The sequence below is a fragment of the Carassius carassius genome, chromosome 2 (genome assembly GCF_963082965.1).
Source record: "Carassius carassius chromosome 2, fCarCar2.1, whole genome shotgun sequence".
Taxonomy (NCBI): Eukaryota; Metazoa; Chordata; class Actinopteri; order Cypriniformes; family Cyprinidae; genus Carassius; species Carassius carassius.
The window spans coordinates 15,550,836-15,563,915 of NC_081756.1; the positions used below are offsets into that span (position 1 = coordinate 15,550,836).

Sequence of the window (13,080 nt, forward strand, 5' to 3'; positions counted from 1 at the left end):
AACAGTTTTCCTCTGACATCTGGGTAAGATGTTCAGATGTTGTTGCCATGACAAAACAGGGGGCTGATTCAGGTTTCCATGGTAACAGAGATAGGGTGGGTAACAGACTTCAATATTTTCGTGTTGTAGTAAAACCGTAAAACCCAGATTCGTGCTGCTCAGTTTCGGTCATTCATTGCGACAATCATCATGGCAAATTAAATCACAATGCCATTTATACTGCCAGCTAGCGCTACGCGTGCATTTATCTGAAAGGGTATTAGTCCAGTAGCACAATCCATTTATCCAATAAGTGTTGCAATATATTTCACTTTTTTTGGCCAAACTTTGAACACAAGATGTCGCCAGCTTCAAAGTACTAATTTAATAAAGAACGTAAAACTAATTCATGTGTGCGTATGGTCGCTTTTATTATAAAATAAAGCAATTTTAATAAACCGTCTTCAAGAAAATATAACATTCGACAATAAATTAATATAAATAGGCTACTGTAAAATACAACTTAAAAAAAAGCATATTAAACAGATGAAACAAAGCATACAAATGAATTCACTCTTCAAATTAGTGCATGTAGAACCACTGTCTGCAGAGCCTAGAAAATTTGTTCATCAAATGTCCCTGATTGTTTCAGCCATATGTTTCAAACAGTAATGCTTTCTTTTTATATTATATATAGCTTTCCTCCCCCATAGCAGGACACATGCTGAATAAACAATTATATGTTGTTGCTTAAAGTTTCAAATTTAAAATAGAACTCCAAGCATCTCCTGACTTCAGTAGTATGTTGTGTGCAGACTTGTTGGCAGTTTCTTTGGTCCTTCGGTTCATGTGGTTACTTCAGGCACAACTGAGCTCTGTTAGTTTTCCTGAGGCTGGTTTACTTGACCGCTAAACAACAACGCACCTGTGAATTTAAACAGGGAATATTAAGGGAGACAACCAACAACTCCACTTACACATATCCAAATAAAGTAAGCAAAATTAAATGTAACAAGTTAAAGGAATAGAAATGAAAGAACAACTGACCGGTGGGTTTGTGCTGAATGAGGAAATAGAAGGGTCTATCCAGTGTGATCTCCTCAACAGCCATGCGAGAGTAGATCACAGCCGCTGTGGAATCACAGAAAAAAAATAAAGTGAATATGCATTTTGTTTTCACTATGATGACAGTTAATGCAATTAAACTGTTGCAGTGTATTGCAATTTGGCGTCTATACCTGTGGCAGATGAGCCTTTAGTTCCTTCTTCATTCACCTCAAGTTTTACTCTCTGAAGGACCTTGGATACACATAAAAGTTCCTCAGCTAATTGGACAAAAGGAGAGAGAAAACAACTTTATTAGCTTTATCAAGAAGAGAATCCATTACCATTTATTCTTTAACACAACACCTACATCATTGCCAAAAATTAAATCTGGTCATTTCCCATACTCACTGGTAATGCGAGAGAAATCAGCTTTGCTCTGGCTGAAGAGGTCTCCAAGACCCATCTTGCTCAGTGTGGACTTCAGATCAATTTCTGTATCCATGGAGAACCTGAGATATCATCATATTATAATACATACATTAGGCATCGTATTTTAATATGTTCATCACAATATAAAAATCCTACAAAAATAGATGCGTCACCTTGGAATAGCAAGTTGTTTGTTAATCTTTCTCATCTGTTTTCTCCATTGGTCAATCTTGCTGCTTCTCAGCTCTGTCTTCAAGGCCAAAAGAGGCACATCCCTCTCAAATGGCATCACCAGAAGCATACTTAGTGACTCCCCCTCATAAGGCACCTCAATGACATCGTAGTCCACACCATCTTCAGTCACAAACTCACCTAGATGGAGAAAAATGTTATAAATAACCATTACAAATTTCTTTATTTTCTTAACGGTTTTAAACATATCATTTAAACAAATCGTTGACACTCACCACAGTTGAATTTTGAAGTCATAGTCATCATAGGAACGGATACAGCACTGCCGTTGACCCTGTGGAATAGCTGTTCCCTGGTAAGTTTAGGGTCAAACGGTGTCTTCCAGACCCCATGGAAGTGGATGGCATTCAACAGGACCAACCGTGTCAGTTCGCTCAACACCCCAGAGGGGAGGAAGTCTGTAATCATTCCTAAGAAATGAAACATAAATCAGTTAATCGTCTTGTAAATGCGTATGGTGTGTGAGCTTACATGTAACCATTTAGCAGGCATTTTTATTAATAATGATGTACAAATGAGGAACATCAGAGGCAATGTAATCAAAATAGAAGGTACTTTAAATTACTTACCACCAGTGTGGTCAGATGTCCAGGAGTTAATCAACTGCCGGGCCATCTCTGGTTGGCTGAAGTTTATTTGGTGAGGGACACTCTGGAAGGCTTTGGTCAGGCTGCGCCTAAAAATCTTTTCTAGGATTATCTTCTTGTCAACCATGACACCGCTGGCCACTTCTACCCAGTCTTCACTGGCCAGATCTCTCTGAAGAAGCCTCTGTAGTTTTGGCATTCCTCGTGCTATCAAAGAGAAATAGTGAATTAGAAAAACAACAATCTTTACACATTGCATTAGGAATGGAAAATAGGAGTTAAACATAAGAATGCAAGATATAAATGATACACAAAGGCCTATTTTCTACATGTATATGCTTTATTAAAATGATCTATTCTGAATTATGTAATTTTTCTAAGCTATTCCGGAACATAATAGAATTACATCAACAGCTCTCATTCATCTACCTTGCAGTGAGTAGCCCATCTTGGCGGTGAGCATTTGAAGAGTACTGCCATAAGCACCCAACTGAGCCATGCCTAGCACTGAAGAGATGCCATAGGGAGAGAGAACCAGATTTCTGTCCGGAGCAGTTTGGATGGCTTCGGAGAACACCTGCAGCCCAAAATCTGTCTGTTTCTCCTGCATAAGGTTGCACAAGCTTGACCCACAAAGGGTAAAGATCAGCAGTACACTCAGGCTCTGCATTCTGAATAACTGAGGAAGACAAGTTAGAAGAAGTGTCAGCAGTCAATTGTAAATAGTACAGATTTTATGAAAAAGAAAAGGCTCCATTAGGTTTTTTTTTTCTTTGACACAATACAGGTGTCTTCACTTGGCAAAACCATTGAGACCTATAAATGTTTGCCCCTCCTCCGAAAAGAGAACAAGCTGCTTCTTAAAATTCTCCCTCATGTGCAAGACACAACACCCACCATTCAAACCCAATAGCATGCCATTTCTATTTTGACTCATGCCTCACAGAATAATACAGCATCTAAGAACCTTTGTCTATAAACACGTATCTCAGTTTTAAGATTCATAACTTTATTCTGTGTATAATGTCTGGGTAAACAACTTGTCATATATCTATTACCAATTAAATTTTCTTATTCAGTTCTGCCAATGCCGTTCAGTTCAAAACTTATGGCAAAAATCTAACAGAACAAGCAATCATTAACTTGAGCTAAATACGACCATAAGTTTACAACTTTAAAAAGCTCCACATCGGTTATATAAGTTTTGAGTCCATTTGCGGTATGATGCAAAACAAGAATATACAATTACCTGGAAGATGCTTTAATTTTGAAGAGATCCTTTGTAGATTTAGCTGGGTACTGTGATCTTCAGTGCAGCGCAAGCCTTAGACTGCCCTAAATGTGTGTTGTGAGTAGATCTGTCGCTATTTAAAGGACTTGAGACCTCCCCTTCAGACGCGCACACAAACTAGCGGAAGTACTGACGTCACCACTGTCTGCCTTTTCATCACCCTCTACCCTTTTTCACACAGACAAACATAAACACTTTTTTCACCCAGTCTCTTTCCTTGTCTGTCTCTCCTTTTTTCACAGGCCAAGTCATAGCAACGTTTAGTCTACTCATTGCCAATTTTGGCAGCATAAAGTATTTGAAGTTTCTTTGTTTAAAGAAACTCTCGCATCTTCCTTTAAATCAGTATATTAATGAATGTTATTATGTAATTATCATTTGTCGACTTTACCATCAGTACATATTTATACAGCGCGCGCGCGCGCACACACACACACACACACACACACACACACACACACACATATATATATATATATATATATATATATATATATATATATATAGCCCACACACACACACACACACACACACTTTGTAATTCACTTCATAATATTGAAACGCCAATTAATTACAAAAAACAATCACTCAAGAACAAAACTAGTTTTAGCAAGCACACCTAATCAATTTTAATAAGGCCACTGACAGGACTGGATGTTTTAAAATCTATGCAGTGTCAGGACTGGATGTTTTAACACCAAAATATAAAAGCTGACATAATTCATACCCTTATCACTCTATTCAGCAACCACAATAACTGTAAAAATAGGTTCTTCATCTGAAATAATTAAGAACATTAGGCTGAAGTAACACTGACTCACCTTTGGGAGAGATGACACATCACATGACCATATTTGGTCTACTATAAGCACATTCCTTCAAACATGCTCACGAGGAAGGCCACATTCTCGGAGTATAATGAATATTTAGGCGTCTAGGAACAGAAGGACAGGAGACATGGAAAACTTTGAATTGTTTGAAGTCATGTCTAATGATCCCTGATTTGAGCTTTATTATCAAGACCAGTGTCCTCAGAGAATATGACACAAACTGAATGTTTAAAGAAAGTCTGCAGAGAAGCAGGTCTATATAACAGGGAAAACACACACAAGCCAGTTACTTCTCGTGAGGAATGTTAAAGCACTTACCAACTGTTTTACTGAAATACAATATCTTAGCAACTATAAGAGCTTTAAAGAACCAGACAATAATGATGTGTCGAAATGAAAATCCACAGGTCATAAAGATTGTATACTCTGAATACAAACATTATGTCATGCTATAATTAAGTTCACAGAAGTTCTTTATGTCTTTGTTTTCAATTCTTGCATGCAAGTTCCAAACAGTTAAATACATTGTTAAATGTACTATTATATCTCCTCTCTCTCGACTTCTGTCATATATACACACTTATGGTGGTGATACAAGGGGCAACTTTTTTGAGCGATGTTGCTTGGGCACTTTCCCACTGAGAATGGGTAACACATTTCTATCTGGATACTTTAGATTGATTGTGGGCCCTGTATTATACCTGGCTGCCCCTTTAAAGGCAACATTGACCAGCAACATTACTCAAAAAGGAGCCTTGTGTATCATCACCTTAACACATAGGTGTCTTAAGAATTTAGACTTCATTCCCTCTAACATAATGGCCTATATAAGTCTCTTTGTTTCTATGTTTTGCCACGGGATTTACATCCCGTGGTAACTAGGATTTACACAAGCTCCAGTCTGGATCCAGAACATCTGAGAAGAGATGATGCCGACTCTCAGAGGACCCCAGATGATGCTAACCCTGAATCAACAAACATAACTAACAAATATTGCTACAAGTGTGACTGCATCATATAATAATTATTAATTATTAATAATATTAATAGTGTTCATCGTCTGGCTGACTACGTCTTGTATAAATGTTTCTGAAAAATCCTGTCATACGTGCACAAACTGACCGTCACCACTTATAAGCTATTACTAAATATTGTAGAAACATAATTTTCTGTAAAGTTGCTTTGTAATGATTTGTATTGTAAAAAGTGCTATACAAATAAACTTGAATTGAAAATTGAATTGAATATAAAAATTCTGCTATATCATGGATTATTTTATTAGTACCCTAACAGACAAAATACTTATCTGGTACAGTAACATTTTACTTTTAACTCCCTCATATTAATTGTGTCATGTTGTCATGTCAACTGAGCCTCTCCTCCAGTAAACTTTTGAATGGAAAATTGGACTCACAGCACTCAGAAGTTACGCCAACTCCATTTCCCACTGGAATGAGCATGAGATTTTAGTTTCCAGAGCATCTAAGTTTCACTGTAACCACAGTCAATCATTAAGAAAAGTTTGAGAAAAGAAGAAAAAATAGCTTGAAAGTAAAAACAATATTCACCCACAGAATAATACATTATTTCCATTTTATGTTGTTGTTGTTGTTGTTGTAGCACCTTTATTAGCACATATACATTTGTGTGAAAATCATTCATGGGTTTCATTATGTGTTCTCCTTATTTTTTTTTAAATACATCGTTTCTATGTTTCTCAATCAAGCTGTAATGATATTTCCTGCATTTGGTTTTAACATCCACTATGACAAATCCATCACGAACATGTCTAAATTCCATAAATCTTTTCTCTCTTATTGTGAAAGCAAAATTCAACTGACCTAATGTGGATGTTCTTGTTTTTTGTTTAGTTTTTTCTTGTAAATTTTGCAATGTTTAAAAATATCACTAAAATACATTTTATAGCTTTGAAATGATCTCATTTAATAATTGAATTCTTTTTTTTCCCCTTCAACATCTAAGTCTAATTGGAGAAACAGTCTTAATGTGTTGTTTAAAAACGACTCACCATCATGATCCAGCAGTATGCTGTATCGTGTTGGTCGGGAAGGGATGTTCTCACTCGACCTTTACATTCGACCCCATACTCTTAATTGCAGCATTGTCAGGGAGTTTAAAAAAACAGTCAGAAGATATTTAAATATTTTCTTTGTGGTCATTATGACTAATAACTAATAAACAATAGCTTAGGAGTAGGCGAAAGACACCAGATGTGGTTGAGGAGAACTTAATGGAAAACAAATGTATCTTGGTGTTGAGAAAGGGAGATCTTGAAAGTAAAACTGGTGCATCTTTCCTCAGAAACATGAAATCAGTGTATCAGACATGTTGAAGAGTGTACTGTAGTTTATTTGATACAGGGCCAAATATGAACCTAATGAATAAACTGAAAATGCAATTCAAAATGTGAACCTACATCTACTCTCTATGTCTGTAAGCAAGATTCTGCTGATGTATTTATATCTGTACTACATTCTGACTGATCTGAAATTTGCTGAACTTTTATGCAGTGTCCATACCAGCCATGCTGATTAAGGCTCTTCAAAGTGAATTATCTGGATTTTTCTGGATTTAAGGAATTTATTCTGCTGATGAATGAATACAAAATTGTGAAATTACAAAAGTGAAATGCTTTCTGGATGTTCATAGCCTTCATCATCAATCATGGACGTCACCTCATGCCTCTTTTACTTTGCACGAATCTTGTTTTTCTCTTTTCAAATAGCACAGATCCCATTTAAAGAACCCGGTTCTTAAGAAGGTTATTTATTATATAACCAAATCAAGTTTCAAGAGCATGAAGGATATACCAGGTGATTGTTTATTACACAAGGAGAGCTGAACAGGGCAGTAGGAATGCAACAACCCAGCAGCAGAACCAGTGTGTGCACTTTGTGCTTGAATTCAGCCCTGGTTTGATGATTTTGGCTTTTCATTGACCACTGTCACATCATATTATTCTCAACAAATTACACAATTTATATAAGTAAAGATTTTCAACCTGAATATTTTGTTTATCGAGATCCAATGTGTGAAGTTTTTCCTTTGATGTTTTAAGCCAGATGGGGTTGAACATGAAAAAAGTCTAATTCTTTAGAATTCTCCTTTTTTGCTCATAAGGAGGTGAGTAAGAAGAAAAGGCTGAGGGAAATAGCAAGGGAAATGATGAGTGTGTGACAAAAAATGCTATGTAAGTGGGACATGGGGTATTCCTGACCCCTGACACTTGCGTGGATCACCAACCAAGGAAAGTGATAATTTGCAGCCTCAACTGATGATAGGTTTATATTCTGCAAAGAAAATGAGAGTTAATTCAGAAAGAAAATGTTCAAAGAACAGTTTCAGTTTTCAGAAGGTACTACTTATGAAATAGCCTTTAAACAACTCCAGTTTATAGGCTGAAGTCATGTTTTTTATTTAAATGTTAAAGTTTCATTTGTTATGATTCACAAAGGTTGATGTTATATATTAATATGGAGACTAATGATGACTACATTTGGACCACAAAGCTCTTGCCAAATAGATAAGGTACAGGATATGACCAATGAGGAGAGAGCATTGAATTAGACAAAAACATGTCCCGTTTCTCACCCTTGAGCTCCAAGTGTCACAACAGATTTATACATCCAAGGCTACCAAAATGGCTTGTACTTGAGTGAGCAAAGGGCTTCAGGGGGTAAACAAGAAAGCTGAACCATCCAGTTGTCAAGTGCCATGAACTCTTTAACATTTCCATGAAATTGTGTGTTTTTCTGAAGAGGTGATGGATACTGTTGATGGGAAGCGTGGAATTTGAAGGCCAAACAATGACTGTGAATTAGATATGTTTAATGTTTTTCAGTTGAGAAATGTTGAGCAAGCATCTTTAATTCAATGCCACAAAGAAGTTTAGACTTACAGTGGGGGGAATATTTATTTGACCTCCTGCTGATTTTGTAAGTTTGCCCACTTACAAGCTTACAAAACTTTGAGCCTGTAATTTTTATGGTAGGTTTATTTTAACGTATAGAGACAGAATACAAACCAAAAAATCCAGGAAAAAACACATTATATAAAGGTTAGAAACTGATTTGCATTTCAGTGAGTGAAAAGTATTTGATCTCCATGCAAAACATGACATGAAACCCTTGTTGGCAAGCACAGAGGTATGATGTTCTTTGTAGTTGGTCATCAGGTTTGCACACATCTCAGAAGATATTTTAATCCACTCCTCTTTACAGATTCTCTCTAAATATTTAAGGTTTTTTTGGCTGTTGTTTGGCAACTCGAAGTTTCCGTTCCCTCCACAGATTTTCTATAGGGTTGAGGTCTGGAGACTAGCTAGGCCACTCCACGACCTTAATGCGCTTCTTCTTGAGCGACTCCTTTGTTGCCTTGGCGATATGTTTTGGGTCCCTGTAATCCTTGAAGACTTTCCATGACCCATCTTCAGTGTTCTGGCTGAGGGAAGGAGGTTCTCATATGGGGGAAGTTGTGGACTATTGGTTAGCTATTAGGACTCCTAACCCAAAGGCTGTGGGTTTTAGTCTCGTGCCAGCAGGGATTGTAGGTGGTTGGAAGGGGATGAAATACTTATTTCACTCACTGAAATGCAAATCAGTTTCTAACCTTTATATGATGTTTTTTTGTTGTTGTTTTGTTTTTTGGTTGATATACTAATAAAAAAATATTTCCCCCAATATGTTTTTTTTGTAACCAATAGAGTTGAATTTGTTTAATTTGACAAATTTTATTACATTGTTTATCTGTTTAAGACATCATTGTAACATTAAATATCAGGGCTTTCCTGTAGGTGCCAACTAAAATAGATTGCTAACAAGAGGCATTTTGTTCAAGGTTGCATAATTAACTGAAGGCATAACGTGGCAAAACTATTATATCTGGCAAACCCAAATGCACCAAAAGATAAACATCTGACTACAGCTGCCTTAAAGGGCAAAAGAAAATATAAAATAATTAGTCTTCAAATTTATGAAATGATTCAGAGGCTGAGAGTTGAAAGCCTTAAGAGTCAAAACTTGTGTTAACTTGTTTTGGCTGCAGTGCCTATGAGTGGAAGCTATGGTTACAGTCAGAGAACAAACTGTGATCAGAATCTTCTCCTATTTAAAAATAATAATAATAATAATAAATCACACAAAACTGGTAAAATTCCTTTTGCATTTGCAATTTTCCATTCTGGAATTTTGACTTCAAATCTCAGAATTTTATAACTATTTCTGATAACTGGGACTTTGTAAAAACAAACAGTTCCAAGTTTATATTTTGCAAATGTTACAAAATTGGGAAATAAATGCATTCTTTTATACACGGATGAATTAAACTAACCAAAAGTGACAGTAAACACTTTTTAATAAACAGAAATGTTGTGAAGAAATAATGAATGTATAATTAATAATAAAGGTGTCACAATCTCCAGCTGGAATGCCCCTGACTCCTCCAGAGGGCACTCCATCCGTGACACTTGCCAATCTACCCCGGACTACATTTCCCATAACCTCTGCCTAGGAACTCATTATCACACTCACACCTGTTTCCATCAATGACACTATAAAAGATACACACACTCACACTGCTGAGTATTGCTAGCCTGTAGTGTTCCCTATTCCTTGTTTTCTTGCTTTACTGTTCTTTGACCCTGGACTGCTTACCTGGTTTTTATGATTGTTTGCTGCCTGACCTGACCTTTGCCTGTTCTGTGGATTACTCTGCCACTCTTTTGAATAAAGCCTGCATTTGGATCCACTTCTGTGTTGTCATGCTTCCTTATGTTACAGAATACTCAGCCACACCTGGATCCAGCAGCTTTATGAGTGCATCCAGGCCAGCCATGAATCCAGCAGCAAAAAATAATTAGTCTCTGTCAAGGTGAGCGGTCTATTGAGGATTATGTGCTTATTATGTGATTATTTTTTTAACTGGTCCATTTAACATCTGCGGATGAGATATGCCTCATTATATTTTTCTGAAGAGGCCTAGTTGAGCCACTGCAATCGATTATGCCACTGCACAATCCAAACTGTTTTCTGGACTCAGTCTGGCACTCCAACTGAGTGGCTCTGCATTTACTGTGGGTGTTTTTGAGGAGGAACATGACAAGCCAACAGTCTTCAGCCGTCACAGATGTCACTCCAGTGTTCTCTGTCATTGTAAACGTACCGCTTGAAGACACCCAGGCAGTTCGCCAGGGGTTTGAGGCTAGCTTCCAATCTGGCTAAGGAGGCCGTCTCTGAACTCTCAGCCAGTCTTTGAGCTCTTTGCCTGTCCATCCGTGGCCAAAGAGGCCATCTGTGAACTCTCTGCCTGTCCTGTTACGGCCACAGAGGCCATTGTTAACCTCTCTGTTCTCTCTGTTCCAGCCTGCCTGATCTGCCTTGGTTGTCCCTGCACCATCAGCTCCACTGAAGTGGTCCTCTGTTCCTTCTGCTCCACCATGGGGATCTTCGGTCCCATCTGCTCTGCTGTGGTGGTAATCTGCTCTGCCGTGGGGATCTTTGTTCCCATCTGCTCTGCTATGGTGGTCTTTAGCTCCACTCTGGTGGTCCTCTGCTCCGTCGGCTCCACCTTGGCAACCTGCTTCGCCCTGTTACCCTGCACCAAGTCAGTATATTAGACTGCTGAAAATTTAGCTTTGTCACTAACATGAATAAATAACATTATAACATATATTACAATAGAAAAAATATTACAGGGCTTAAATTATAATAATATTTCAAAATATTTCTGTTACTGTATGTTTGATCAAATCACTGCAGCCTTTGTGAGCATAAGTGCATCTTTCAAAAAACTTTTAAAAACCATACCGACCCCAAACCTTTGAATGGTAGCATAGCTGATAAAATAATTTTACAGAACATTTGAATTGGGACAAAACATAACAAAACAAAATTATGAAGTCATTATGAAGTGCAAGTAACATTTAATTCTATTCAATTAAATGAGTAATAAATTAGCATTTGTGAGAAATAAAGTCACAGTCACAAAAACAATCATGCCATGTGTTTAATTCATTGCAATAGTTACAACACTGTAGACTTATCAAAATCAAATGTGCAATGCTATTTTACATTTCTTTGTTTAACTTACAACATGCATATCAATTTTACTTTATTGCCTTGGTTAGGGAAGTCAGGCAGCTGCAGGCCTCTCAACTCATGCAGACAAATGAGCAGAGGTCACAAAACCAGACTTATGTAACTTAAACCTGTCTTCACCTGACAAAAACCTTGCGGAAACACTTCTCTCTGATATCAAAGTAATCAGACAGACACTGTGCCCCAGACATTTCCTGACATCAGATTTCTATGACATTAACAAAATAGAAAACATGCAGCATGTGTGTGCAAGTACATGTGTATGTGCATCTATGACTCATTTTTGCACTCAGTACTGCAGTTGCCAAAATGTTTATGTTGCTATTTTTACTGTTCTTATCTCCTCTTACCTTGATACAGCGTGTTTCCCCACAGTCACTGTCTGGGATGGTTCAAGAAGTGTTCATCTGTCTGGAGAAAAAAATTGTCATTAAGTGTTGCTCAGATTGAAGGCAGTTAGAGGGATTTGTGGTATAAAAACATGAGTTTGACACATTTTCTTGTAGAAAAGCATTATTCACTTTACTTACTAAAATGAAAACTTGCCTTCACAGGGATGTAATGATGGGTATTGACATGATTAGATTCTATTCTGATTCGATTCAGTATTGGTATTTTGGATATCCGGTACAGTATTGCAAATTTTCTCAAGGAAAAAAATCTCTCAACCAATGCTGTAAAATATACATGAGAGTCAGTTGGTACTACATTACTATAATATTGAAGCCTAAATAGGCAACTGATTTGTATACGAACACTTAAATTACACTCAATTACATTTTTGTAATAATGAAGTTATAATACTAACTTTACATTTACATAATGTACATTTAAATGTCTACTCCAATTAGTTTAAAAGATGGCTATCATGAAAACTTGACAGATTTATTCCAACATAAATTGAAGAAGAGTACAATTATATGGTGCATATATATAGCAAAATGATTACGTAAAAATAAATCTATTAAAATCGTGAAATAAATATTTTTTACCCAGCCCTAGTAATCATTTATAATACTAATTTTGTTGGGACTTAAGCTAGTAAAATATATATATTATGTAACATGGAAAAATAACATAATGTGTAACATAGCAGATGATCCTGTTAACTCATAAACAAACCTTTACATTTATGCATTACTGGTCCTTTTATTTAAAGTGACTTCCAGTACTTACAGTAGGCCTACATGGCATATTTGTATTTTTGTGCTGGGCAGTAATTAAATGCATGTCAATTACATTTAAAAGAGTGCAGCCTTGTGCAAGACCATGTTCAATCTTTTGAAATGCTTGCTCACATTTTCCCAGTGTTTAGGGAGATGACTCTATGAAACCACAGTGATTCATATGGTCTTTGGTGTGTGTGCTCAAGACAGAATGGAAACAGAGGGACCCTTAAGATTCCGTATACAAGACATGCTGTTCTACAAGAGCCAACCTGAAAGAACAAAAATGTAGAGTTGCTTTGCCAACACCCACACACACAAACAAACAAACAAACACTTGTATTAGGTAATTGCCAAGCACACAGAACACAAAACAACTACAAA

At 36.8% G+C, this 13,080-nt stretch overlaps 1 protein-coding gene across 1 annotated transcript; it reads right to left on the reverse strand.

The window, feature by feature from the left end:
• Positions 1 to 385: 385 nt before the first annotated feature.
• LOC132104172 (plasminogen activator inhibitor 1-like) lies at positions 386 to 3,697 on the reverse strand. Its single transcript, XM_059509444.1, has 9 exons — positions 3,544 to 3,697; positions 2,724 to 2,973; positions 2,277 to 2,501; positions 1,923 to 2,117; positions 1,629 to 1,827; positions 1,435 to 1,535; positions 1,218 to 1,304; positions 1,027 to 1,110; positions 386 to 904 (listed from the first exon to the last, which is right to left on the reverse strand). The coding sequence occupies exons 2-9, from the start codon at positions 2,962 to 2,964 to the stop codon at positions 858 to 860; spliced, it is 1,179 nt and encodes a 392-aa protein (XP_059365427.1). The 5' UTR covers positions 2,965 to 2,973; positions 3,544 to 3,697; the 3' UTR covers positions 386 to 857.
• Positions 3,698 to 13,080: the final 9,383 nt, after the last annotated feature.